Consider the following 26,465-nt stretch of genomic DNA (forward strand, 5'->3'; position numbering starts at 1 on the left):
GACAAGTGAAAAATCAGCCGCTGTCGTCTGAATGACAGAAAAAGGAAAAAGTAGCTTAACACCAGCAGATCCTGTCTATTCCTTTCTGCTCGAGTTTCGAACATTTAACCAAGTATGCAAGGCAGAGAGAGTGTGTTTCATTGTCTTAATGCAAGATATTAGATCTTACTAAATTCACTTGCTTATAGTTTAGGTCAGAAGTTTCTATACCTTCCATATGGACATTTAAAATGTTATTTTGGGGCTTTTAATGATTTTTGATTTGACAACTTCATTGTATGGCAGGGAAAAAAAAGGCTGGAGCACCAATTTGGCTTTAGTTTTCTGCAATCAACACATGGTTCAAAAGTATACATACAGATATACATATACAAGATATGTAATTGTTATCACACTATCAATATGTCCTGTGCCACTGATTTGGGAGGTAATTCAGTCACAATGTGCCTGTAATATGTTTAATGCAGCATAAAAAGCTTTTAAACATGGCAAGGTGGTCAAGGCATTAAAAAACTACAACTAAAATATCTAACTTCTAATACAACAGGCATCAGCTAGAAGCTTTATTTAAAAAAAATAAAACCTTACATGGATTTTTTTTTTTCAGGAAACTAGATTATGAACTTAATCTGAAGTCTGTTTGCTATGAACTCTTTTATTCATTCATTCACAAGTCCCTATAGTGACACTGACAAATATTATAAATGGCATTTTTTTTTACTCAACATATACATCTTAATGTTTGTGGAAAACGGTTTTTTTAGATAATTACACCTTCACAAGTTTTCTAAATCCGTATGCCAAGTTAAAGCAGAAATTAAGAGTTGCACATTTGACTGCCCTTCTTGTGAAAAATATTTGAGTTTATTTAAATTGGTTGAGTTTCCGTGTGGACCTGGATTTTAAGCATTATTCAAAAATGTTTTATATAATTAAGGAGCTAACTGTTAGCCTGCTTCATCCAATCTAAAACCAGTCTTGGTGTGTGTTTGGTTTCACTGACCATTTGAAACGCCCAGTAAACCGACTATAAACTACAAAATGCTGCAAAGTACTGTGCATATATGTATTCATTGGAATCCTGCTCCTGGTAAAATGTTGCGTAAGTTTAAACTTCTGCACCTAATTCTTGTCTTTAATAATCAGTGAAGTATGTTGTCTATTCATTCCATCACAGAACAATTAAAACAAACAATTAAAAGCCCCAAATTAATATAATATTCTTCCCAATTGAGAATGTAATTCAAACTTCACAAACAACATAGTGTTCTCCTCTCTTTATACTCACCCACATCCTGTTTCATCTCATTTCTCAATATCAAAAAGTTAAACGTTCTGCATTTCTCAAATTATTTCCTACTTGGTAGTGACAATAGTTACAGTCCAATAGCGTTAATGCCTATATATGTTCACAATCACTTGCACACATCATCATCATCATACACCAGTCTTACATAAATCCTCAGTAGTGTGGTAACAGTGGAGGTTCAATACATAAATATTATTTTTAAAACGGACTAAAAAGTTTTGATTCTATTGGCTCTTCTCCTTTAGTAAGTGAACATGTTGAGTATTCGTTGGCTTGTTCAAATCACGCCGAGTGAGTGAAGTAAAATCTGATTGTCTCTCAGCAGAATGCCACAAACGCATGCCAGAGAAAATGCTTGGCTGGAGATCAGATATTGGACTCAGCATGTAGTGTTTTGTGTGTAGAAAGGCCAGACCCAGAGCCGTGTAAACTGTGCATTGAAGCGGTATGATTGGGTACTATAATATGCCAACCCTTCACACTCTGTAACAGTCTGCGGCGGTAACTCGCACGGCTACGGCTGGTTTGTTCAAATGCGACGGCTCCAAATGTCTTCAAGTCAAACAGAGGGATGTTGGTGGAAGGCAACAACAGAGAAAGGAAGAGCAAGAGAAGGATAGAAGCTTTCCTGTCCATCTCCATCCTTCAGATTGCCTCTTGTTTCAACAAACTCCAAGCTCATGTCGAAGTCAAGCCTCTGACATCACACAGGCGCTTCCGTCTCATGAGTCCTTGCCCTTCTCCAGGGAGCTGTGGATCTTGTCAAGGGTCTTCTTGATGCGCAGCGCTGTGAGTCTGGCAGAGGGGTTCTGGTACCAACACTCCTTCATCAGCTTAACCAGAGCAGAGAGTGTCTGAGGGAGACAGCGTGTGTTAGAGGAAACTCCACAATCAATGTATTCACTACAGCCTTCAGATAAAAACAATCCTATGGATGATTGCATCAGAAAACTGTTTAGTTCTTATGGGTATGAAATTTTTATTTAATAAAAATTTTTAAGAAGGCTAGGCTCATAAGCTTATATGGCAAAGCCTCTTGACATCTAATAGGGCAGTGCAAACCTGACACTAGTGTTAAGGTTGCAGTTGCAAAGCCAGTAAAGCAACTTAAGAAAAACTAAAGATAGAGCACTTAAAACAGAACTACCGTATTTTCCGCACTATAAGGCGCACCTTCAATGAATGGCCTATTTTAAAACTTTTTTCATATATAAGGCGCATAGAATAGACGCTACAGTAGAGGCTGGAGTTACGTTATGCATCCATTAGATGGAGCTGCAATAAAGGGACTGTCAACAAAACAGTCAGATAGGTCAGTCGAACTTTATTAATAGATTACAAACCAGCGTTCTGAAAACTCCATTCATTCCCAAAATGAATAAACAGCTGTTTTATTATTTTCCCCGAGGTAAAGTAAGTGACGTGGTATTTTCGTGACACAGTTTATCTTTTAACAACAGCAAGGTATAACATATAGTGGAGGGGAACTTTTCCTCGATTCAATAAACACGTAAAAAACAGTCTGATGCTGTTACGGTTAATCAAACGTTAGTGCAATCACAATATATATCCACTTCCGCACCTTTGATTCGTTCATGTTAAATTCTCTTGCTGCTGCTCTATTCCCGTGTTCTACTGTGTGACTGATCGCCTTGAGCTCAAACTCTGCGTCGTAAGCGTGTCTATTAATAGGAGCCATTTTGGGGTCTTTACACAAAACCCAGCATGCACCGTGCGCTTCTTCTTCTACGGGGGAAAATGAAGTCGGCGGCTGCTTACCGTAGTTGCAAGACCTGTTGTGGCTCAATATTGGTCCATATATAAGGCGCACCGGATTATAAGGCGCACTCTCGGCTTTTGAGAAAATTGGAAGGTTTTTAGGTGTGCCTTATAGTGCGGAAAATACGGTAAGTCATTGTAGTTTTGTGCTGTTTTACTAAAGTTGCTTCCTTAGATGCTCTTAAAGCAATTTATTTTCTAATTTGCGTCTTTGTGACAAATATGAGTAAAAAAAGGCAAGAAGAAAAAGGTTTTTCTTTTTCTTACCGGATCTGAAAACCAGCGATTAGGAATGAAAGGCCTCTGCTGCTCCACACACACCACTTTCCTCATGTCCTCAAAGCTGGGGTCGTTTGGCACCTGATCGTAAAAGGGAGGTCTGTACTCTTCGACGATACCTGCACTCAACAACAAAAAAAAAAGAGAGCGAAATTACAAAAACTATTCTAGTCTACACAGAAGTTGGAACGATTGCGTCACCCTGGCACCCGAGGTTCACACATGGCGCTCACCGTTGCTGTACGTGCGCCGCGCTATCTCCCACAGCACCAGTCCGAAGGCCCATATGTCAACCCTCTTGTAGGCGTCGAAGCAGTCGGTCTGAATGGTTTCATCCAGCACTTCAGGTGCCATATAGCGTTTGGTGCCAACCTTGGGATTGTTGCCCACATCCAGCAGGTTGTCAGCCTGAGTGTGTGTCACAGCCAGCCCTGTACATTAGAAACAGAATCACAGCAAAAGAGCAGAAAGAAAAGGAAAGCTATATTAATTACACAGTCTACAAACCCGTCAAGGTTTGATAAGGGCAGAATCTGTTATATAAAAAAAATAAATTACGGGAGATGAAGTAGTGGAATAAAAACTAACCAAGGTCTGCAATGCAGCAGCGCAGTTCCTTAGTCACCAGAATGTTTTTGCTCTTCAGGTCTCGGTGTGCAATGGCGGGTTTTCCCTCCGTGCCAAAGATCTCGGTGTGCAGGTGAACTAGGCCGTTGGCGATCGACGCCGCCATCGCCAAGCCCTCCGACGTCTCCACCGCAACTCGCTGCAGGTAGTCGTACAGCGAGCCGTTTTCATGGTATTGAGTGATGAGCCACAGCTGAGTGCTGGAGTTTCGAGAAGTCATGTCGGACGCCATAAATCCTGGGAGAAACGAGCAAACCAAACTAAGAACTATGAACACTTGATTCTTTCATCCATCTATTTTGGTTCGGTAGTTCAGGTTTAGCTCACCAAGAATGTTCTCATGCCTTAGCATCACAGTGTTGTAGATCTCCGTCTCCCTGAACCAAGACTTTTCGTCTCTGGAGGAAAAGATTTTCACGGCAACGTTCTCCCCTTGCCACTGACCGCGCCACACCTCTCCATATCGCCCCTTACCTGAAACACAGAGAGTATTTTTTCTATTCAGGAACTATACTCGGAAAATGGCTGAACGAAAAAAGTGGAAAAGCAACCAATATTCAATTTATTAGGTATGGCAAACTCAATTTGTTTCCATCAGGGGTTTTTTTTACGCGCATTTTGAAGACACGTGTTAGAAAAAGTTTTAATTTGACGGAAACAGCTAAATAAATTAAAAATAAAAATAAAAAAAAACACACAAAATGTTTCTACACTGAAAGTGATTATTGTTTTGTCCCAAAAATTTTTTATTATTAGAGTTAATTACAATTTTGATATTAATATGTAGATATGTGATGCTTTTTGTCACTACAGTGAAAAAGTTACATGCATTCACCTGCTTGATGTGTGATGGCACAATATGGACTCTCTGTTTCACTTGCCAAATATTAATTAAACTGAATAATAAAATGCTTTCATTCACTGGTAGGTTTGTGCCTTACTAGAGGCACAAAACTAAAAACTTCCTACATATCCTGGTTGAGTTGCTTCAAACTAGTAGAAGAAAACACGGCTAAATTGAAACATGGCTAATCAGAGAAGTCTAAGTCCGCTTACCAACACACTCCACCAGGCTGATCTGCCTGGCTACAGTTCTCTGGACGAGGAAGGGAAGACCTGAACCACTGCCTGAAGTGCACGAGTGATCCAAAAGATCCTGCAGGAGAAAAGACGAGCAGATGCTCAGACTGAATCCTGTCCTAGTTCACTATGACTTTTTGGGTTTTTTTTTTATTATTAATCTGTACAACTCTTACAGCTAAAGTGCTGTCTCCCACATTGGAGGTGATGAGACCATCTCCCTGCTCAGTGTCAAACTCTTGCAGTCTCTGGAGGCGGCCACGGTGGAGCCTCCTGCAGGCCAGAACCGACACCACAGACAGCAGGACCAGAACCACCACTGGGGCGAGCACAAAGAGAGCCAACGTCTCCACCCGGTACCGAACCGGTTCCCCTTCAGGGGCTGTGGGAAAACAGAGAAAAAAAGGAGAGGATGCTTATGACAACCTTCGTTATCCGGTACGGCACTCGTTCTGATTCACTGTCCGACTCCTTGCTGTCTGACCTGATATAAGAAGCGACATCAGGAAGCTCCTTGTGGTGTTTCCGTTGCACATGTGCTTGGAGCAGCAGTGGACGGCTTGATGGAAGGACGGCGCCGTGAAGCACTGCAGTCGCTCTTTAAAACAGCCATGCTCCAGCAACACCTCGCCGCCGCTCACTTTAATCGAGGAGAAGCACCGGGTGCCTCGACACTCTGGGGTCTGAGGACATTTGGAGCCTTCGCAAAGACACATCAGGTGTCCTTCTGTAAAAGACATGAGGTTAGGTCCGACACACAATGAAAGGACTCAAATAATCTGAGGGAAAAACCTCTCCAGAAATAAATATTTTTATGTTTTAAAAAACCTAAACAAAAGTCATCACATCTTCACCTGACATCTTGCAGTTTTCACATTTTGTCACATTTTTAATCCCCACACATTTTATTGGGAAAATATATAGTAGACAATTGAATCACATCATTTGATTTAAACTATCAGATATCATTGTAGCCTTGGCTGACTGGTTAGGTTGATCACCACTCTGTGAGATGTCCAGTTATTTGGGATATCATCTCTGAGATACTTTTCAGAATTGTACTTGTGAAAAAATCTGGAACACAGTTTTGTTTTTCTTAGTAATTTAATTAATAAATTAATAAAAAATTAAATAAAATAATTTCTTCCGCTTAATAATTAGGAGCCACTTTGTGTTGCTCCATCACATAAAATTTCACTAAAATGCACTAAAGTTAGCAGTTGTGACAGGACAAAATGTTAAAACCTTCAGTTTGTAATTGACGGCTACATTTGCACACTAATGCATAAAAACCTTCACTGAAGATAAAGAAGATGCAAAAGAGTACCTGAGTCCTCAGCTGATGCCTGTAGAGCCGGCAGGAGGAGCAGCAGAAGGACGTGGAAGCTGCCAAGACCCATCTTTCCCTATGCTAACAAAACAGATGAAGAGATGCCAGAGATGGAGAGAGGTCAATGAGGACAGATGCAATGTGCATAATCTCATTTACCGCCCTCTGTTTTCTGATGATCATGGATTCAGACAGAAAGAAAAGGACAGTTTAGAATTTTAGTGAACTTTCAGAGGCTCAGAGAAAATACAAATCTCTATTTGATTAGACTAAGGGTAACGTGAAGTCTGGCAGCCATCAGCTGAATAGCCTAAGATGTGAACGGTCCATTTAAGCATCAAACAACTAGAATTATTACAGAAGAAAATCAAAATATAAGTTTGTCCTCTTTAAAATAAGCTAAAGATGTGAAGCGTCATGTTTTTAGATTTTGATTTAGAAATTGTGGGATAGACAAATGGGATGCAGCAAATTCAGGACAGGTGAGGACTATGAGAGTTACAGACACCCAAATAAAAAACATAATCACATAAACTTAGAAAGCTGTGCTAAGGTTCTGCAATAAGTTATTCAAGTATCACAGCTATATTTATTTATTGTTTTGATCTTGGTACATAAAAAATGAGTACCTGCTAAATTTGAAACAGATTCTTAATGCTTCCTGCCCAGAGTCAACAAGTTTATTTCAATTTTCATTTTACTACCTCAGCCTACAATAACCCAGCTTCAAGTACGGGACTGTTTCACATGTTCTGAGCAAACACCGAACAGTCAGGGAAACCTTTGCTGCCTTAATAGTGGGGATTGTAGCGAAATCCTAACTAATCACCTAAAAAGAAAAAGAAAATACACATACCTACAGAACTCCTGTCTGATTGAACACAAAACTAATCGGCTCTTCACAAATCAAGTAGTCTTTTATTCAATGTTTTTAGGTACCAACAGGCATAAATAAATAGAAATAATCAACAAATGTGATGCATGAGCACATGCTTGATTAACCATACATGCCTTAATTTCAGGATTTAACCAAGTTTCATTCAACCAAGCATGTAAGCTTAACTATTTTCTTTTTAAATTTTATTTTAGCTGCTCTCAACAAATATAATCTCAAGTAACAACACCCTTTTGCTAATTAAAGGGTCGATTACAAATCAATTAACTAACATGTATTCTAATAATTATGTATTGTTCATTCCAGTGCATTAAATGGAGACATTTTGAAATGAAGCTATGTTCAAAGGGTTCAAATTTTCAGCTTTTAGAAACACTATTTCTCAACTTTTAACCAATACATCTGATAGTGGCACAATTTTAAAGTTCCCTTCCCATTAATTGTTTTTGGTACAGTAACTAGTTTAACATGTTTGTAACGTACATACTCCCAGGCTCGGCTACAGAAACCTAGCATCGCGCCTGCATCAAATCCAAATACAAAAAACGACTAAAACAGAACAGTTTTACCTCAAAGTATCACATTGGTGCAGCTGATCGCTGCCCAGATTGGTTTCTACCAACTTTAACAGATTCTCCGCAGAGCAGAGATTTCCCCTTGGAAGCGAGTAGCTTAAATCCAACGACAGAAACCTTTTCAGACTGATACAGAAACCCCACCAGGACGTTCCTGACGGTAGAGCTCGGTAAATGGAGGCCTGCTGGGGCCGCTCACAGACTGGCTTATTGTCCGTCCACAGCCGCCTGAGAGGCGCCAGCCGGACGGGCTGTTAGCCCAGCGAGCTAAGCTAACTCTGGAGCACAGGGCTAAATCTCTGACAGGTGATTCAAACAACAACATACCTGGCGGAGGTGCGCCCTCTAACTCATTCTGGGAGCCCAGCGAGTCCACATAACGAGGCTCAAATATTCACAGCGACGCCATCTGCAGCGTGAAACAGTCCTGAAGCAGGGCTGCAGCCCACCCACTGGCTGGTCTCGTCTCCTGACGTCACCAAAACATTAACGTCGAGGAGCATTGTGGGGCAGCAGAGTCCTCCGACACTTTACTCCATTAAGACTGAATAGATAGCAGTTGGTATATGTTACTTAGCACCAAACAACATCAGCTCAATTAAAAACTATATTTGCTGTAATGAGTCATAGTGTTCTCGTGGATTCGGATCATTTTTGCTCGGCTTAACTAAAAAGAGCCGATTTCTTCTCCTCTCCAAAGGCTTAGCGTTTGCTACAAACTCCAACATGCACCCACTTTAGATATTTTAAGAAACGTACATGCATGCATTTGCTGTGTTTTGCAAAGTCTCATGCAACAAGATAACGAGTTCAAATTGAATTGATTAAATTATGTTCATAGTTCACCACCTGAGCTGCATCTGAACGCTGACCATTGTGAGATTAATCACAGAAAGTTCTCCTATGATTGAACTTTGTTTGATATGTCATTATGGATCATATCCTATATTGACGCTTTTGTATTTGTTTTGAATGTATTATAGAACTTTCTGCCTATCTTCATGTTTCTGCTTTTTTAATTGACAGAGATAAATAATGTCTGGGGTTGATAAATGACAATAAACTATTTTTATATTAAACAAAAATGTTATACACACCGAAATCCTTCTCTAGAAGGAGCCCTGACATTTGTGATAAATGATATGAAAGTATTGCACTGCTAATGTGAGAGGCGAGCAATAATTTCAATCTATTCTGTATTTAGAAACAGGGTACAGACTTCCTCCCACAGCCCAAGAACAAAACTGTTAAAATACCTTTACATAAATCACTAAACTCTTGGTGGAGGGTCTAAGCATCAGCTTCGTTTCCTTCCTCCTCTGTGAAAGAAAGTTTAATTCTGTAAAAACAATGTGAAGCAAAACCCTTTGTAATCCGCAATGCTAAATCTCCATTATCTTACCGCTTCCTTTACATACATTGCTTGATCTTCCTCTCCGGCGACAAACACTGACTCTACCATCCACGCTGAGCAAAAGTCATGCCTGAATACTGAGGTCAGGGCTTACAAGAACCACATCTTTTTGAGCCTGTCTTCCCCAGATGCTTTGATCACTCCCATTGCTCACTTTGAAGCTTCCAGAACCTCTCCTAACACCAGACCCACCCAGCTGAACAGCCTCACAGCTTAACTAATGAGAATATGAGTTGGCTCTCTGTGAAAGCTGCATGCCTGGACAACGTCTCAGGCTCTTTCCTCAAAGATACCCCACACCAGCTGCAATAGGTACTGATTAAAATGTTCAGCATATTTCTCTTTAGAAAGATTAAAGCTATAATTGTACTTGAAATATGCCACTATTCTCCCCTTTCCAAACACATCTTCAGCGTTATCAGTTATAATTGCATGGTGGCACACACTTACGCTGACTTTGAACAATTGATCAGTGGCCAAACAAAGCACAAATCCAAATAAGTAGAAACTCCTGTTCTTTGAAAAGAAAGTAAAATATAAATTAGGCGTGATTAAAACTATTACATAGCACTGTGGACACATTAATGCTATGCTCTCAACAACCAGTTATCCATTTTGTCTCATCGTCACAGCAATAAAACTCAAGAGTATTATATTGGGATTTCAAGTGATAGACCAACACAAAGAAGGACAGAAAGAAAGTAACAGCTGAGTTTCATAATATATAGCAATCACAAATGTAAATGCCAATAATTAAGGCTTTCATCCTGGCACACATTTATGCTGTCATTCTCTTAAGCGAATTGCCAAAAATTAAACTAAGTATATGTAAATATATAATAATGTACTCCAAACATGAAGTGTAAAGAACATTTACATTGTATACAACAAATAGTATACAATGTAAATTTCACGTTTAAGTCTAAAAGATTCTGAGGTTAGAGAAACAGCAACAAACTGGTTTTAATGTTTCTTTATCCCTAAATCAGATTATTTATGTGTAGTGGAGGAGTGTTGGGTGTGATTCACTGTTACAGCTTAAGGCAAAAAGCTGTGACCTGTCCTGTGGTTCCAGCTACATGAACAGTGTTGCATTTTGCCTCATGTGGGTGAGCGTATACTCACTAATGCGTAAAACGCTGCTTCACAATGACTAAAACCTAGTTGATTAGCAATTCCTGGTTGACTAGTTTATTGAACGGCGCAGATGAGGCTAAACAACAGCAAAAGTCACTGGAGTTTGCCAGAAAGTCAAAACGCTGCACTTTAAGCTTAAATTCCAGCTTAAATGGAGATGATTCAATCATCTCCATCTGAAACAGTAATCACTCATCTTGTGATTCACCAACATATTTGTGCTGACATGATGCACTGGGTCAGATTTATTTCTAATTGTTGCACAATCCTTGCATGACAGGCACACTGTGAATCAATGAGACAATGGTGAATAATTTATATAAGAATTTTAGATTCAAGAGAGACACATTATGTGTACTAGTTAATTAAATTGTTGACGTATAACAATTTAAGACTCCCTGGATTTGAATGGCGAGTCTCCAGTTTAGCCTATAAACTACCACAGTCCTTATGACCCCGTTTATTTGATCAGTGCTTGGTTTTCTGGTTTGTTTTTTGTTTTTTTACGGTTAATATTTTTACGTTCTTTCATACCTGTATTGAACATAACTTGCAGAGTTACTTTAAGAACCAATGAAAGATTAAATTGGCTGTATGCTAATGTGCTTTGCTAAATGATCTATAAAATAATTATATCAAGGTTTCCTGAGCATAGAAGGTAAATAGATCAAAGTTATTCACTGATCTCTTCAGAGTTGTGTGTGTAATAAATTAATTCAAGTAATTCTGGTTTAGGTAATTTTTTAAAAGTTTGCCTTTGTTAGAGGTTTTAAGTAATTTATCTCGACACATACCGTAAAGCAGAACAGAAAAATGGAGTTAGGTGAAACATCAGTTAATTCGCAGATTTCTTGGATTTCTATTTTTTAATAAATTTGCAAAAATATAAAAAATGTTCTGTCACATTGCTAGAATGAGGTATTTGTATTGACTGAATCCAAACACCTGTGTGCATGTGTGAATAATAATAAGAATCTAATAATAATTAACATATATGATGTATTATAATAAAAATATTGTTATAATATTAATATTTATATATATTATATTGATTATTATTGCATTATTATAATTATTATTAATAATAAATAAATAAAGAAGAAAACAATAATATATAGTATTAATAACATTACTTTTTAATATGCATCATGTGTAATAATATTGTTATAATATTAATATTATTATACTCAATTAGCATAGCATTATTATAATTAATAATATTATTAATAATGTTAATAATAAATTAAACAAATAAACTACTGAATGAAATTAATTAAATAAAGACACCAAAACAGTGGGATGCTTTGTTGCGGGAAAAGTCACGTGACCAATGACGTCAAAAACCAACGCGGTTCTAATCACGCCAGTCGTTGAAGTTCTGCTGTGGAAGTCCACACCCTGAAAGTGTTGCGATGGGTCCAGCAGCTTTACTGTGTCTAGAAACACTTTGTGTTATAATAATTCAGTAGATGAGTTGTGGTCATAATCACCACGGATGTTTGAACGGGAACCAGTCCAACCAGTGGATGAATGGTTTGCTTATCAGTAAAATGTTTTCGTCCCAATTACATAATCACAGCTCATGCGCGTTGCTTTATCGCAACACATGTGACTTTCTCCCCCAGCATCTCTTTCATAAACAGCGCAACATACAGTAGTCTACCCACCACATAATAAACATGTCACGAAGGCGTGACGAGGTTTTCTTTTTCACCCAAAACAGTTTTTTTTTAAATTTATTTTGAAATAAGGATCATCTTTGTTTACAATTACAAAGAAAAAAAAAAAAGAAAAGAAACAGAACACAACATATTATAAAGTATGCCAAGGGTGTAGCTTTCAATAGTAAATATATTGGTATGAAAACTAAAAAAAGAATAGATAGAAGATATTACAGACATGACAAATTAAAAATATTCAGAGATCTACAACATTCATGTGTCTACAGCTTTTTTGTTCATACTCTTAGAAATAGTAGATAAGTAGAACTCGATTTCCTTAACCAAAACTGCAAAAAAAAAAAAAAAAAGGTGAAGATGATGAAAATTTACATTTGTGAATATGAAATTTCCCAAATATAATAATTAGATTGATTGCCAGTCTTTTGTCTGCTTTAGTATTCCTACAATGAAAGCCAAAAATAATATGCTCATACCTCAGCGAACATTTAACATCAATATTACAATTTATAAAGTTATTACACTCTTTCCAAAATGTTCTTGTGATACGAGAATTCCAGAATAAATGATTAAATGTTTCTGGATGCTCCAAACAGAGTCCATTGGGCCAGTCAGACGCTGTTTTTCTTTCCCCTGTGTCGCCACTAGATGTCACTAAAACGAAGCCGTGATTGAATGAAGCCTCCCAACTCCAGGAAATGGAACAATCTTTTCATTCTTTCGATTTTGATTATGTTTTTGATTACATTCACCTTTGTTTGTTTCTTTGTTGAGATGTTTTAAATCTGAACAAGGGATTAGATTAGAGGAAATTATTTTTTGTCTAGCTGATTAACAACAAGACAACACCTAACAAACATATCCTTCAAACTTCTTCAACAGTTGTTCTACATTTCTTGTTCTTTAGTTTTTACATTTTTCAAATTTACTTATAGATCTTGTTTTGTTTTTGTTTTTTAAAAGTGGAATTAGTGCTTAGTATTCCAACTTGTTTCCAAACCTTTCAAAAAGTATCTGGGTTTCCATGGTGGCATGGAGCATCAAGAACTATAGCAGCACCTGGCTATAACATCTAGCCACTGTACGCACGATAATGTGTGAGCGTGGAGGGAATTTACTTCCTCACTTTGGAGCGAGAGCACGGTCTAAATGTTGAGAATACATTGAAAGGTGAGAACAGTCGTAGATGAAATAAGTAAAGACAGGAGACTTAGGTTACTGAGAAAAGTTTTAAATAAACAGAAACCTGATATTTCTGCTAAAGATCTGCACTGAACTTTATTCTCTGAAATAGCTGCTTTCTTTTTAACATAATGACATGTGCTGCACTGGAGTTAATATAGCTGTGATATAATGCGTTTTTATCATTTTTCCTTTACTTCTACTTTTGAGAAAGTAAAGGCAGTCAACTTTTTCAACTTTTTTTTTTTCTTTTTTGAAAAGTGCTGTTCTGACTTCTTTGCCTTTTTACTTTGTAAAAATGGAAAAACAAACTACAATAACCCAGGGTGTAAGCAATTAGTCCAATAGAATAGAAGAAATGAAGATATTCATTGCAAGATTACTGACATGTTTGTCAAGAAAAGGAAGATCTTAATAATCTTAGTAAAGGCAATTTTCTATGTATGTGATAATAAGGGGAAAGGTAGGAGTGAACAAATGTAGTACTTCTTTTATTTCAGTATTAAAAGTCTTAATAATTTTACTTCAAATATCCAAGCAATCAATACAAAATGATGTACAACCAGCCATTTTCAATGTAAACCTAAAGTGGTTGGTCATGGCAGGCTAATAATCTAAAGCAGGGTGTCAGACTCACTTTTATAACAACATTATCAATGTCCCAATAAAGTTAGGTCATATCACAATTTATAGATCAAATTATCAATTTCAAAACTGTTAAAATATAAATAAATATAAAAAAATAAAGCCTCTGCGTTTAATAAATATTCTTCAAAATTAAATACTACTAAACAAACTTTCACATTGATGCAACTTGGCACCATACAAATAAAAACTGATTTGATTAGATTAGTGAAATAATACTTAGACACACTACTTCTGTTGTAGTTTTATTTTTTTGTGTAGTTATGGGGGCCAGATTTGGCCTGTGGCCCTTGAGTTTGATAGATGTGACCCAAAAGACATGGTCAAATCAAGACCGGAATGATTCAGCAGACACTGAATGAACTTTCCTCTAAACTCATCTCAGAACCCAGAATTAGTCCGAAAGCCCGTGTTTTCACCACAGACTATCTTGCTAAATACTTAATCTAAGGGTTTGATATTTTTACTGTTTTCAGGGCGGGATTACGCTACTACAATAAATTGTTGATTTGTTTCAAGGTTTATACACATCGTCACTGTGAGTAAATGCGGAGGAATATTACTCTCCACATTTCTATTGGTAAGCTTCGCCTCTCTTTCGCCAAACTAAAGCAGGACAGGAGACGGACCAAAAAGAGCTGCAGATGTAGAGTTTCACTCTCACCGTTGCTTATAGCAACTCACCTAAATCCCTACACCTTTCCTTTCCCCCCCCCTGCTTCTAAGATATCTATTTCAGGAATTAAATTTCAGGTGGTTCCTGCTGAATGCCAGATGTATCAAGATAATCTGTGTTATTTTTTTCTTTTTGTCACCTGGCAGAGCTTGTAATGTTATGTCACTTAGTCTGATGTGATTAGCTGTTTCACAGAATTCAGAATCACTGAACCATTTTATCACAATGCCATAGTCTATCAATTGTTAGGAGTACATTAAAGTAAACGCTGTATTTTAAAGCTCACACTTTTTCTGTTCTGTTTGTAAGTTTCAGACTGGAATGTGCAGACAGAAATGTGAATAAATGTTTTATCATGGAAAAAAAAAACTGGAAAAACAAAACAATACACCATAAATATCGAATTTCACCTATAAATAGACCCGATTTTCTTTCATGATATTATTCTGATCCTGGAAATTCTTGTGTAATGCAATGCATAAAAAAAAAAAAATCCAACATTCTTTTGGCTACAGAGAAGAAAGCCTGTTCAAAGTCAAAATCCTCAATGATAGAAGAGTGCTTTAGTATTGTTGGCAAGGGTCACATAAAAATAACAATGACGTAATGGCTCTCACCTCCTCATCTTTTACATTTTCCTTCATAGAAGCCCCTTCTTACAGTCAGTTTTCCGTATCTTTCAAAGTTGTAATTTTTGTCAGTAACTTTGCATGGAGCCCCTGAACCTACAGGGGTGAGTCAGTGTTAACTCAATGCCTAACAGTCAATTAAGCAAATTGTATCAGTAAATTCAGTAAAGGTCCCAACTATTCGTTTATTTAGAGCTGAGGTTTGACTAGTTTTGGACCTAAATACACTTTGCGTGCTAGAATTTCCAAACTCCGATTTATATTTGAATGTATTCATGCAGTGAGATCACAGCAGCTCCTGGAATTGGCTGCTGCAGGTAATTTAACTTCCACATAGATGACAGTGATGGCGGTTAAAGAGGGAAGTAAGTGCCCATGCAGGGTGAATGCTGATATTAGTGAAGATGAAATAAGGTCCAAAAGACACGAAGCAGAGCAATATTTTGTAGGAAATAGAAAATGACGCCCTGTGAGGAGATGTGAATTCTCAGCAACTATGCAGATGTAAATGAGCTGAATGTGTTCATCTGGACTTTACTTCTCATGTTCGGTTTTTAATTAAGATGATTTGGAATAGATAAGAGATGCTCTGTCCTTCTTTATGTGAAGTTTCAACTGTTTAATTAAAAAATAAACCAAGTTTGATATCTTTACTTAGTAACCCATCTAAGCCAAAGTTATTTAAATTTGATTTCATTTTTGGATAAATTTAGTTTTTAGCAAGATCACAAAGGGAAACTCTTTCACTTTTCTGTAGTAGAATTCAAATAAAACATTAAAAAAATACTCAGTTTGACGGGGAAATTCCAACAACTTGATTCCTAAAGGTAAATTAGCAAAAAAAAACTTGGGATACAGTGAATGTTTTGTGTGTGTTGGCTTGTGTGTGTGTGTGTGTGTGTGTGTGTGTGTGTGGGTGTGTGTGTCGCAGCCAAAACAAGAGACAGATTACTGGAAGAAATATCTTCCAATGTTTCTTCTCCAGGGGAAAAAAGCACTGTTGGATGTTTTTCTCAGAATGCAGTATATTAAAGGCTTATTCCAGTTAAGTGTGTTGTACACTGGTAAATTATGTGCACCATCTACACCTCTGATTTTATTGGTTATATCAGGATCTGGTTGTGGGTGTGTTGCTGCTAATACAATCTCTTCTTCGATATGTCCCTGTTGCTCAAGTTAAATTTATATTTTCCCACTTTACAACATACTTCATCAATTTAAATCTGAATTTTATGTAATGCACAGCATGTTTTTTCTTTTTTTTTATAAGTTCACAAATATTACTTTGTGAAGCCTCCAAATGAAGTTCAGTTCAATATAACAGAATAGTTAAGCTGATTTTATCTGATCTGAGTAGAAATGCAGCTGCTCGCTAAAGGTACCAGAGGTTGGTTAGAGAACTAACAGCAACACGAAGACCGAGGAACACGGCGGACGGATCAGAGAGGAAACTGAGGAGAAGCAACAAGGACTCCCTTTGTGGAAAGAAAGTGGGACATGCCAAACATGGGGAGGAAGTCGATCTGGTCAGATGAGACCAAACTTGCACTTCATGGCCCAAATGCGAAGCGCCGCTTGTGGTGGAAATCTAAAAACACAACACATAACTCCAAACACAGCATAGTGAAATATGGTGGCAGCAGCATAATCCTGATATGAAGTAACTCTGGAAACCTATTTACTCTTTTGACTGCAAAATTAGACGTTTGCTAGCCAGACGTAGCCATTTGTGAGAACGTGAAATGTACTGGGTGAGTGTGTGTGTGTGTGTGTCAAACAACGCAGGTGAAACGTGACTGCTCCTGAGAGTGGTTGATGACGGATGGGAGTAAGTAGCTAAAGGCTGGAAATAGAGAGTTTTGCATTGTTAAACAATGATATGAAATAATGATTTGGTAGCTAATGTTGAACTATGATAGAGATAACCATTTTTACCGGGAAGCAGTTTGTCACGCAGTTTTAGGATTTCCTCTCTGCATTTTTCCATTTTTTTATTTTTTTATAAGGCAAAACAAAAGTACCATCTAGATTGTTTTACTTCAAGATAGTAAAACAATCATCTAGCAGTAGTTTTTTATTACGTATGATTGAGTCTGAATGCTCAGTGGTGGAATAAAGTAAGAATAAAGTGAAGTACTCAAATGCAGAACTCTTCCGGAGCCTCTATTTGTCAGTTTAGCAAATTTCTGGCCGATCACACTCTATGTTTTGGGCACCACACTAGAAATGATTCTGCCCTGGTTTTGACTCAACGAGAAGCTTAGAGAATGCTGAAACCGGGCTACGGGACAGAAAGACGTCATTTTGTTCTTTCAGGCCTGGAAGGGAGAAAACAAACCTGTGTTCTTGTGGAGTATTTATAGGCCTTAAATGGTTCCCGAGGGCCTGATGAGCCTTTATGTCCTGAGCCAAATCTGTGGGGAAGCTTTTCTTCAGTAAGGACGGGGAAGTTAAATGGAGCTAAACAGAGAATAAACCTTGAGGAGAACCTGTTGGGAGCTGTAAAATATCATTGACCAGAGGGGTGGAGGTTCACCTTCCAGCGAAACAGTCACCCTAAACACAGAGGTTTAAATCAAAGCAATTTCATGAGGTAGAACGGCCCAGTCAAAGTTCAGATCGAAATCCAATTGACAATGTGCGGGTATGGCTTGAAAGCTGCTGTTCAGAGACCAGCTCCATTTATTCCAGCAGGACTTAAGGTATTTTGGAAGCATTTAGTGGAGGCCTGCTGCTATAATTGTTGCAAAAAACACCTTTCTAAATCTCCATGAAATTTAAATTGCAACTAAACACTGACCCAGAAGATTCAGTTTTGCATTCCTTCCCAACAGATTTACTTAAATTTATAAGAGTTTTTATGTGACTGGACGTTGTTAGAACTGAGTAAAAGACAGACAAACAGTTTAATTGTCTCCAGTAGGTGATCTGTGTTCCCTTCTCTGGGTCTGCTGGGCATGAACAACTGCAGACGCTGTTTGTTCTTCCTTTCTTAGAGCTGTGTACTCTGGTGAGTCGGAGCAAGACCTATTCAGTATCTTTTCTCCACGAACAGCGCTTAGGCACAAAGATGCATTGTCCACTGCTTTTTTTTTTTTTTTTAATTAAAGACCCCTGCTCGAGTCTCTGTGCCAGGTGACCTGAGCTGCTGCGATGACATGAGCCAACCAAAACGGTGTCTATGGTTGGGCTTAAATCTTAGTGGATAATTGGAGGAAGAAACACTACACCACTATCGAGAGATGGAGGTAAGGATTATCTAATGAGGACTTAGACCTAATAGTCAAGGATGGAGGAATAATATGATGTTTTCTTCTCTCTACATCCAATCTCCCTACGACATTCCCCTGCTTTATACCTCCTCTCTCTGTAGTGAGGTTATGTGAGAGGGAGGGGGCTTAATTATTTTTTTCTGACCAATGAATCCCACCTGGTCCTCATCTCCGCTGAACTACAGAATCATTCTGCAGCCGGTTTCAGACCAGAGTCGACATGGAGAGAAGATTCGCTGTGACTTTCCTGCTTTTCCTGCCTCTTCTGAGCGTCGACTGCGTCTCCAACCAGAAAACTACAGGTACGCCAGTCGAAGGCTTACAGGGAACATTTGTTTCTAGAGAATACAGAAATTTTCATGTGATCTTGCTTTAACGAGGGGAAAAAAAAAAAAAAAATCTTCTCTGATTCAGTCTCCTGGTGTGTGCTATCGGACGCCGAGGAGCAGAAGTGCCTGGATTTAGCCGGCAATGCCACGGCCAGGAATGTGAGGGGATCGCTGATGTGTGTCCGCGGCCTGAGCACCAGAGACTGCATGGAGAAAATCAAGGTACACAAAGATGGAAATAGCATACCTGTGTTTTAAAAATCATTTCTAACTCTGTGAAAAATACGCAGCAACAATTCTGACTGAATTCTTTAAATATCGTTTACATTTTTCACAATGTGGTGAAAAATAACACTGAAATACATATACAATGAGATATGTTGTTTTTTAATAAACAAAATAAATGATACATACATATGTATATATATATATATATATGACATTATTTTTGCATTTAGTTATTAGTTGTATGTTAGTAGGCTACATGAAGACGTCTCTGTTTTCTCAGAACGGCACAGCCGATGCAGCTTCGATGTTTGCAGATGATATCTACGCTGCAGGTCTCTGCCATGGCCTGGAGCTTGCAGCAGGAGAGTCTCATAATGGAGTAGGTAAGCTACATGTTGGAGCACTTAGTACAATTAGCTCACTAGGGATTTTTGCCCAAAATGTATCAACATTTTTGTTTCCAGAAGAAGTACAATATTTGGTAGAGATGCACTGATCAGGCTTTTTTCTGGCTGATAACGATTTCGACTTTGGCCAGTTTGATTTATTATATTGTAAGGATTTTTGGAAGTAACAGGCAGATTTGTTGATTGGTGTAGTACTTTAGATTTCAACAGAAACTTCAAAACGTCTTTTATCCAAGAACATGTCTCCAAAATGATATTTAACTGAACCAAGTGCATGCAAGTTGATAACTAATGTATTTAAAGATTAAAAGTGGTGTGTGATTTACAATTTGATGCATTTAAAAAAAAAAACCTGATAATTTTCCAATGCAAAACCAGCTAATTACAATCTCTGCCTCATTGATTGGTTTCTTAAGTCTGATTTCCTGCTTTGATGTGTGTCCAACCGTCTTATTCCAGACGGAATCAGCTATTATGTGGTGGCAATGGCCCGGCGCTCCTCTTCAGATCTGTCCTTGCTGGAGATGCATGAGCGCAGCTCCTGTCACCCCGGCGTCCGTACCACGGTGGGCTGGACGGTTCCCATCGGCTACTTGGTTAACACATCCCAAATCAGCGTAGGAGAGCAGTGCAATTTCCCCAAAGGTGAAGGCAAGCGTGACGGCTGCGCGCGAGTGTGTGTTGGTGCACACTGATGCGTGGAAGGTATTTGAGAGGTCCGGAGGCAGGAAGTGGGGGGAGCAGAGTGGTGAATGGATGGAGGTGGGATGTGGAAATGTGGGAATGAGATGGAACACTCAAAAACACTCTGAAAGAACAGACAGGAAGATTTAATTACCAAAAAAAACTGTGTCCTCATTGTGTTTGTCACGTAATGTTTCTTGGATTTTAGTTTAAATGTAATCACATAACATTAAATATGCAGCTGCTTTGGTAAAATACTATAAAGGGCAAATACTGATAACTAATTTGACATAAGAAAAACAAAAAATATGCAAAAGCAACATTTGTCAGTGTCAAATTTTGGCTGACTTGTTCTCCACTTCTCCTGCCAGCGGTGGGGAACTTCTTTGGTTACAGTTGCGTGCCTGGCATTAAGGATCCTCTGCATGATCCCAGAGGCAACAACCCGAAGAACCTCTGTGAGGCATGTATAGGAGACGAGAACGACAGACACATCTGTGCCAACAATCACAGGGAGAGACATTACGGAGAGGCAGGGGCCCTGAGGTACGACTCCTTCACCAATAACTCACTATCGACACCTGAAGTTGGGGTATTTTATTCCAGTTGTGACCACAAGTATTCAGCAACTTTTGCTCAATACCAGACTTTGGCACACCCATTCATGAAACGTTGCAAAAATCTTCGAGTCATTTTGAAGAGTGCCTCATGTTTTGTGGTGATTTGGCTTGTTGACACACTTAGATCATGCAGCGTTCTGATTTCTTCGTATGCTTTGGATAATTTTCTGGCCAAAAAACACAAGGTTTAGTTCATTAGATTTTTCTTCACAATATTCTGGTATTTCAGGGTTTGTTGGGTAAATTCAGTGAATAGAAACAAGCATGCATCATCCCAGCTGCCCCCGCCCTCTCATACCTTACAGTTAGCATGATGTGGTTTTCTATACATTTAAGCCAAATCCAGCTGGATTCCTTATAGCCAAAAGTTGTAGGTAAATTACCAGAAGAGTTAAGGGGACTCCACATCTTCATGTTTGTGATGTTAGGAGAGAAAAGTCTATTGTTTTAGCAACACGCCGGACTTGTTGCTTGTTGTAGGTCACAGAGAGAAATGCTTATCACCTCCCCTACCATTCCTACTGAATTTGAGAGACAAATAAAAGTCTGGTCATATGTTTCTATAGATTTTTTCCCATAGGTTAAGTGGGTTTAACTGTTTTTCCCCTCTCAGGTGTGTTGCTGAGAACCTCGGTGATGTTGCGTTTGTCAAACACACAACAGTCTTCGACAATTCGGATGGTAAGAGCAAAAAGATTTCTTCAATAGAGAAGTGGTGATGAAACACTGCTGGTGTTTGCCCGAAGCCAACTGGGCTTGTAGTACCCAAACCAGACACAAGATGTCATTGCGGCACAAAGTATTTCTGCTTTTTAAAACTGTGTGCAATCCAGGATAAATGAGAAAATTTCACTGAAATTCAGCGAGGCACATCAATATGTCTCCCTGTGAGATTTATAAAGACAGAAAGATGGATGAAAAACAGGAATTAAACAAAAAAAAGAGAAATGATATCATAACAAACAGATGTCCAAGCATTTTTCTGTCCAGCAATAGCATCCTAATTCTCAGCTTGGTGCATCTGCTGCTTTGCTTTGGGCAACATCCAAAATTAATGGTGATCATTATCACAATCATGCTGCACAGACTCTGTTGGTAGACGAGAAGGAGCAGCTTGGCTCTGGCTCCACGAACACTGCAGCTGTTTAACGAAGCTTGCTGCATCATATGCTTTAGAAAGGTCCAGAGTGGCACCAATTAGGGCAGGTCAGGAGAGCACAGAAGGCCTCAGCTGATGTCTGGGGAGAAGTCAGCGTCAAGGTGGTCTACCTCTCTTTCACAAAAACATCTGTTTGGATGCGGAAAGGTTAACTTTTTAGGATTAAGAAGGCAAATTGGAAATTTTGCACTCAAAACATGGATCTTGACCAGCAAGAAATACAAATGTAAATATGTTCATTTATCAGCATTTCCATTTGTGTTTTCGTTTAGTTTTTTTTTTTTTTTTTTTTTAAAGAAAACTAAACTCAGTTTTGCACTCCTTTTGGTCAGGCAAGAATCAGGAATCCTGGGCCTTGGACTTGGAGCTGGAGGACCTCAAGCTGCTGTGTCCAGACGGGACAGAGGCAGGTCTGGATGAGTATCTGCGATGCCACCTGTCAGCTGTCCCCGCCAACGGCGTTGTGGTGCGCATGGAGGATAAGTGCCGCGTCTGGAAATACCTGGAGCGTTTACAGGTAGAACGCAACAGCTGTCATTATTAGTTTGTGTTACCCCAAAGGCACTCGCCAGCCACTTTATGGGGTGAACTTGTTCAATTGCTTACAACAGAATTAACAAATAAGCCAAGTCACATGGCTACAACTCAATGCATTTTGAGTCTTGTGTGATGTTGAGGACTTGCTGGACTTGAAATGGGGCATCAAAATGGGAAAGAAAATGGTTTCAGATTTATGGAAATGGGTCAGAAGAGAGAAAACGTCTCTTGAGGGGCAGCTGTACGGATGAAAATGCCTTGTCGAGATCAGGGAAGACTGGTTTGAGATGCTAAGGCAACAATAACTCAAATAGCCACTCATTACAACAGTCTCTGAACCTTGAAGCAGATGAGTCACACTAACGCAACATCCTAACAGGTCCCACTTGGGTAATTTAAGAACAGAAAAACAAGGCCAAAATTTGACCAGACTTCCAAAAGTTGGACAATAAGAGACTGGTAATAATGCTGTTTGGTCAAATGGATCTTGATTTCAGTGGTAACATGCAGGTTAGGTAAGCTCTGGTCTTCACCACAGGAATCCTGGGATCCAACCTTCCTTCTGGCAGCAGTTAAGACTGAAAGTGGTATAATGGTTTGGGGGTGTTTTCTTATCACACTTTGGGGCCCTTGTTGCCAACTAAGCGTCATTTAAACTCCACAGTGTTGTTGGGTATTGTTGCTGACAATGCCCTTCCTTTATGACCAGAGTACCTATCTTGTGATAACTTCTTTCTGCAAGATGTCACAAAACTTAAATCATCTCAAACCAGTTTTTAGTTCATTATCACTCCAATGGCCTCTACAATTTCTGGCCCACAAATCTGTAGCAGCTCTCAGGTCAGTTTGGGCTGAAATCTCTGTTAAATCTATGAGGAATTTAGTAATACTGAGGTTTAACCAGTAATGTGACCAGTATATAAACCAGTATGTATTCATCCAGAGTGAATATTATCGCTCTGTGCTGCTCACTGTGGAGATCGTAACAGGGAATCCTCACTCCTCCTTCCTTGCAAGAGAGTGTAAGACTGATACGTCCTGCGCCATTCCTCCAGCTGCACATGCCCTCAATCTCCCAGCCACACATGTTCCCTGAACACGCCAACGCACATCCATGCATGCCCTCATGCATTAAGTGCTGTCACACGCTGTCTCTCCTGCAGAATGTGTTTGGCAACGCCACCGAGGGCTTCAGCCTGTTCAGCTCGGCAGGCTACGGCCAATCCGATCTGCTGTTCAGCGACGCTACCCACCACCTGCAGAGAGTTCTGGGTAGTTACACCTCTTGGCTGGGCCCCAGTTACACCACCATACTGCAGGCCTTCGAGTGTGAGGGTAAGAGTGATGATGTCCGCCTATTCGCCAGTGTGCACAATCGGGTTTATGTGGGTTTGCTTATGAGGAGTGGGTGGCTAAGTGGCTGGATAAGTGTTTTCTGCTTTTTATATGTGCGTGTTGGGGTGTGTGTGTGTGTGTGTGTGTGTGTGTATTCGCTGCAGCTGCTCTCATTACTGCTCTTTTCCACAAACAGGCTTCTGCTGATGGAAGAGGGGGAAGATACCCAGCGCATCAACTTCCACCCCATCCTGCTGTCTCCATGCTAGCGTTCTGCCTTCCCGCCCTGCCATCTGTGTCCCTCTGCTTTAACACCATTTAATTTTTTTTTCTATTGCTTTGTGTTTTATATTTGTTTTGTTCCTGAATTTCACCACCCATTTCTCTCGTTTTAATCATTGTCCTTCACTAACTTGGTGTGTTGTCCAACATAGCAGCTGTGAGGACAGCCAAAAACGGGCTAATCAACTTTTAAAAACTCTGTCAAACAAGATGTGGGGGAAAGGAGTAGAAAATATGAAGTAAATTGGTAAAAATACATGATAATAATGTAGAATATAATAGTTATGGTACCTGTGGTAATTACAGATGATCTCTCTTAATTTTTTTAATCAAAGGTTCAAACAGTAACCATTGAGTTTGACCCTCAGAAACCAATTGAACACCACAAAAACATCCTGCTAACTGTTTCACTCCTGTGTGTCTGTTGGGGAATTGCATCCTTCTTAGTCCACAGCTTCAGCACCGCCACCCTCTCACCTCCTTCTCACAGGGTCCGTCTCTGGCACTGAACAACTGGGTGCTATTAACGTTGACATTAGGAGTCTCAGTTACTGTATCAGTGTGTGTGGGCGTGCACGCGCGCGGGTGTGTGCGTGTGTGTGTGCTTGGGAGAAGTATGCATGCTTTCCCACAGCCATTACCGCCCTAATTGGCAGTATGGTGTATTTTATATCGTGTGTGTGTGCGCGTGTGTGTTTATGTGTAGCTGTTGGTAGGGTTGCTTCTCTCCCATGGCTTGTGTAGCTCGCCGTTTTGGATCAGTGCTTTCTCACGTCTGGCATGGTGGGCCGCACCGTGCCAGCACACTGTGTATTGTAACGCTATGCAATTTGGAGGAAGAACGTTGAGGCTTGAGTCGCCTCTATTGCCCCCTTAGGGATTCTTGACTGAAATAAATTTTTTCATTACTTCGCATCATCAAGATTTCCACACTTGTACTCTTCAAAATGTGCCTGCTTGTTTTTCTTTTCTTGTTTTTTTGTCCACAACAAAAGTACAATTCCTTTCAAACTTATGAAGCCCTTCAAGCTTTTCCACATTCTGATAAAAGGGTGCCCACAAACTTCAATGGATTTTATTGGGTTCTTAAGAGGAAAACCAATACAATCACTGCCTGTTTATGAAGTGGAAGGAAAGTGAAACAGACAAAACAAAACAAAAAAGTCCCAGTGGGATTTAGGGTTGGAATGTAACTGGACTATTTAGACACATCATTTCACTTTGATTTAAACCATCCTATTGTAGCTCTGGGAGCATATTCAGGGTTATTGTCCTGCTAAAATGTCAACATCTGTCATTCTCAAGTCTTTCAGAGCTTTCAACATGTTTTCAACATGTTTCTTCACTCATGGCGCCACCTTCAGAGGGTGGCACAAATTCTTCAAACGAGAAAGTCGTCCATATTTGTTGATTTCCTTTCCTCGTTGGCATGACTAGTTGGTCGGTGGGGAGAGATTGTGCCTCTCAATCAGTTTTCCCACACACCCCCGCATGCCCACACACACACAAACACTTATGCAACAACCAGAATGATCACCTTTAGACTTTGACCAGCTTTCCTGTCGCATCTCCATGAAATAACACCGCCACCACCATGCTTCACAGGAGAGATGACATTTTAAGGTGCAATGTTGGTTTCCCAACATTTGTTTTTACAAGTTGATGTAGGAATCTGACAAGAAAACAACCTCATTGCAGAACAACTGGATTTATTCTGAAATGGGTAAATTATTAATGATTAGATGAATTGAATTGTGCTGAGTAGAAGAGACAGAAATTGGTGCCACACACTTTGAATTTGCATTATCTCTGTCATATAAAATAAATTAAAGTTTGTCATTGCATTGTAATAAAACAAGGAAAAGTTTAAGAGGTATGAGTAATTTGTAGCTGAATGTTAGCGCTGAAGGAGCTACTTACACGTTTGTGCTTCATGCTGGGTTTGCCACTCAATATTAGTAGGTTGAGGTCTTTTTGGTGATCATTTATAATTCTGGTTACAGGGTAAAGTCAGTCAAGTTTGGCAACTACAGATAAAATCACTTACCACTTTATAGCTGCTTGATCTTCTGGATTGTCTTCTACAAAAGTCGGAACGGTCAATAAATTTCAGCCTTTTAAGAGTCGCTTGCTTTTGTTTCCCACACCGCTTCCGACATAAACTGGACGAAGTTCTTCTCATCAGACTGTGCTTTTTGAAGTCTCCTGGCATGAAGCATTCACAGGTGGTCCATTGGCAGGATTTTCAAAGAGCTCTATTTTCTTTCAACTTGGGTATGTATCATTGGTGCTTTTTATGCCACTGCTTTAAACAAGGCTTGATGTAAATAAGTCATCTGTGCCTGAATGTGTAGAGCTGCAAACTTCCCCTTTTTC

At 39.2% G+C, this 26,465-nt stretch overlaps 2 protein-coding genes across 2 annotated transcripts; one reads left to right on the forward strand and one right to left on the reverse strand.

Moving 5' to 3' along the window:
• Nucleotides 1–298: 298 nt before the first annotated feature.
• acvr1l (activin A receptor, type 1 like) lies at nucleotides 299–8,359 on the reverse strand. Its single transcript, XM_028000398.1, has 10 exons — nucleotides 8,202–8,359; nucleotides 6,402–6,485; nucleotides 5,559–5,801; nucleotides 5,251–5,456; nucleotides 5,051–5,150; nucleotides 4,322–4,468; nucleotides 3,956–4,231; nucleotides 3,601–3,798; nucleotides 3,356–3,486; nucleotides 299–2,163 (listed from the first exon to the last, which is right to left on the reverse strand). Exons 2-10 carry the CDS (start codon nucleotides 6,472–6,474, stop codon nucleotides 2,032–2,034), a joined length of 1,506 nt encoding a protein of 501 aa, XP_027856199.1. The 5' UTR covers nucleotides 6,475–6,485; nucleotides 8,202–8,359; the 3' UTR covers nucleotides 299–2,031.
• Nucleotides 8,360–18,642: 10,283 nt separating this feature from the next.
• Nucleotides 18,643–26,196, forward strand: otomp (otolith matrix protein). The gene is made up of 9 exons (XM_027999897.1): nucleotides 18,643–18,810; nucleotides 18,923–19,059; nucleotides 19,346–19,448; nucleotides 19,932–20,117; nucleotides 20,528–20,702; nucleotides 21,390–21,457; nucleotides 22,268–22,452; nucleotides 23,636–23,807; nucleotides 24,004–26,196. Exons 1-9 carry the CDS (start codon nucleotides 18,729–18,731, stop codon nucleotides 24,012–24,014), a joined length of 1,119 nt encoding a protein of 372 aa, XP_027855698.1. The 5' UTR covers nucleotides 18,643–18,728; the 3' UTR covers nucleotides 24,015–26,196.
• The last annotated feature ends 269 nt before the right edge of the window (nucleotides 26,197–26,465 follow it).

Source organism: Xiphophorus couchianus, chromosome 19 (assembly GCF_001444195.1).
Source record: "Xiphophorus couchianus chromosome 19, X_couchianus-1.0, whole genome shotgun sequence".
Lineage (NCBI taxonomy): Eukaryota > Metazoa > Chordata > Actinopteri > Cyprinodontiformes > Poeciliidae > Xiphophorus > Xiphophorus couchianus.

Bases quoted from the DNA above. Each gene is read 5' to 3' on its own strand.
- acvr1l (XM_028000398.1), bottom strand. From the start codon at position 6,474: ATGGGTCTTGGCAGCTTCCACGTCCTTCTGCTGCTCCTCCTGCCGGCT. The intron at 5,802-6,401 runs GTACTCTTTTGC...TGTCTTTTACAG, and splicing joins GGCATCAGCTGAGGACTCAG to AAGGACACCTGATGTGTCTT. The intron at 4,469-5,050 runs GTAAGCGGACTT...TCTGTGTTTCAG, and splicing joins CAGCCTGGTGGAGTGTGTTG to GTAAGGGGCGATATGGAGAG.
- otomp (XM_027999897.1), top strand. From the start codon at position 18,729: ATGGAGAGAAGATTCGCTGTGACTTTCCTGCTTTTCCTGCCTCTTCTG. The intron at 18,811-18,922 runs GTACGCCAGTCG...TCTCTGATTCAG, and splicing joins CTCCAACCAGAAAACTACAG to TCTCCTGGTGTGTGCTATCG. The intron at 20,703-21,389 runs GTACGACTCCTT...TTCCCCTCTCAG, and splicing joins GGAGAGGCAGGGGCCCTGAG to GTGTGTTGCTGAGAACCTCG.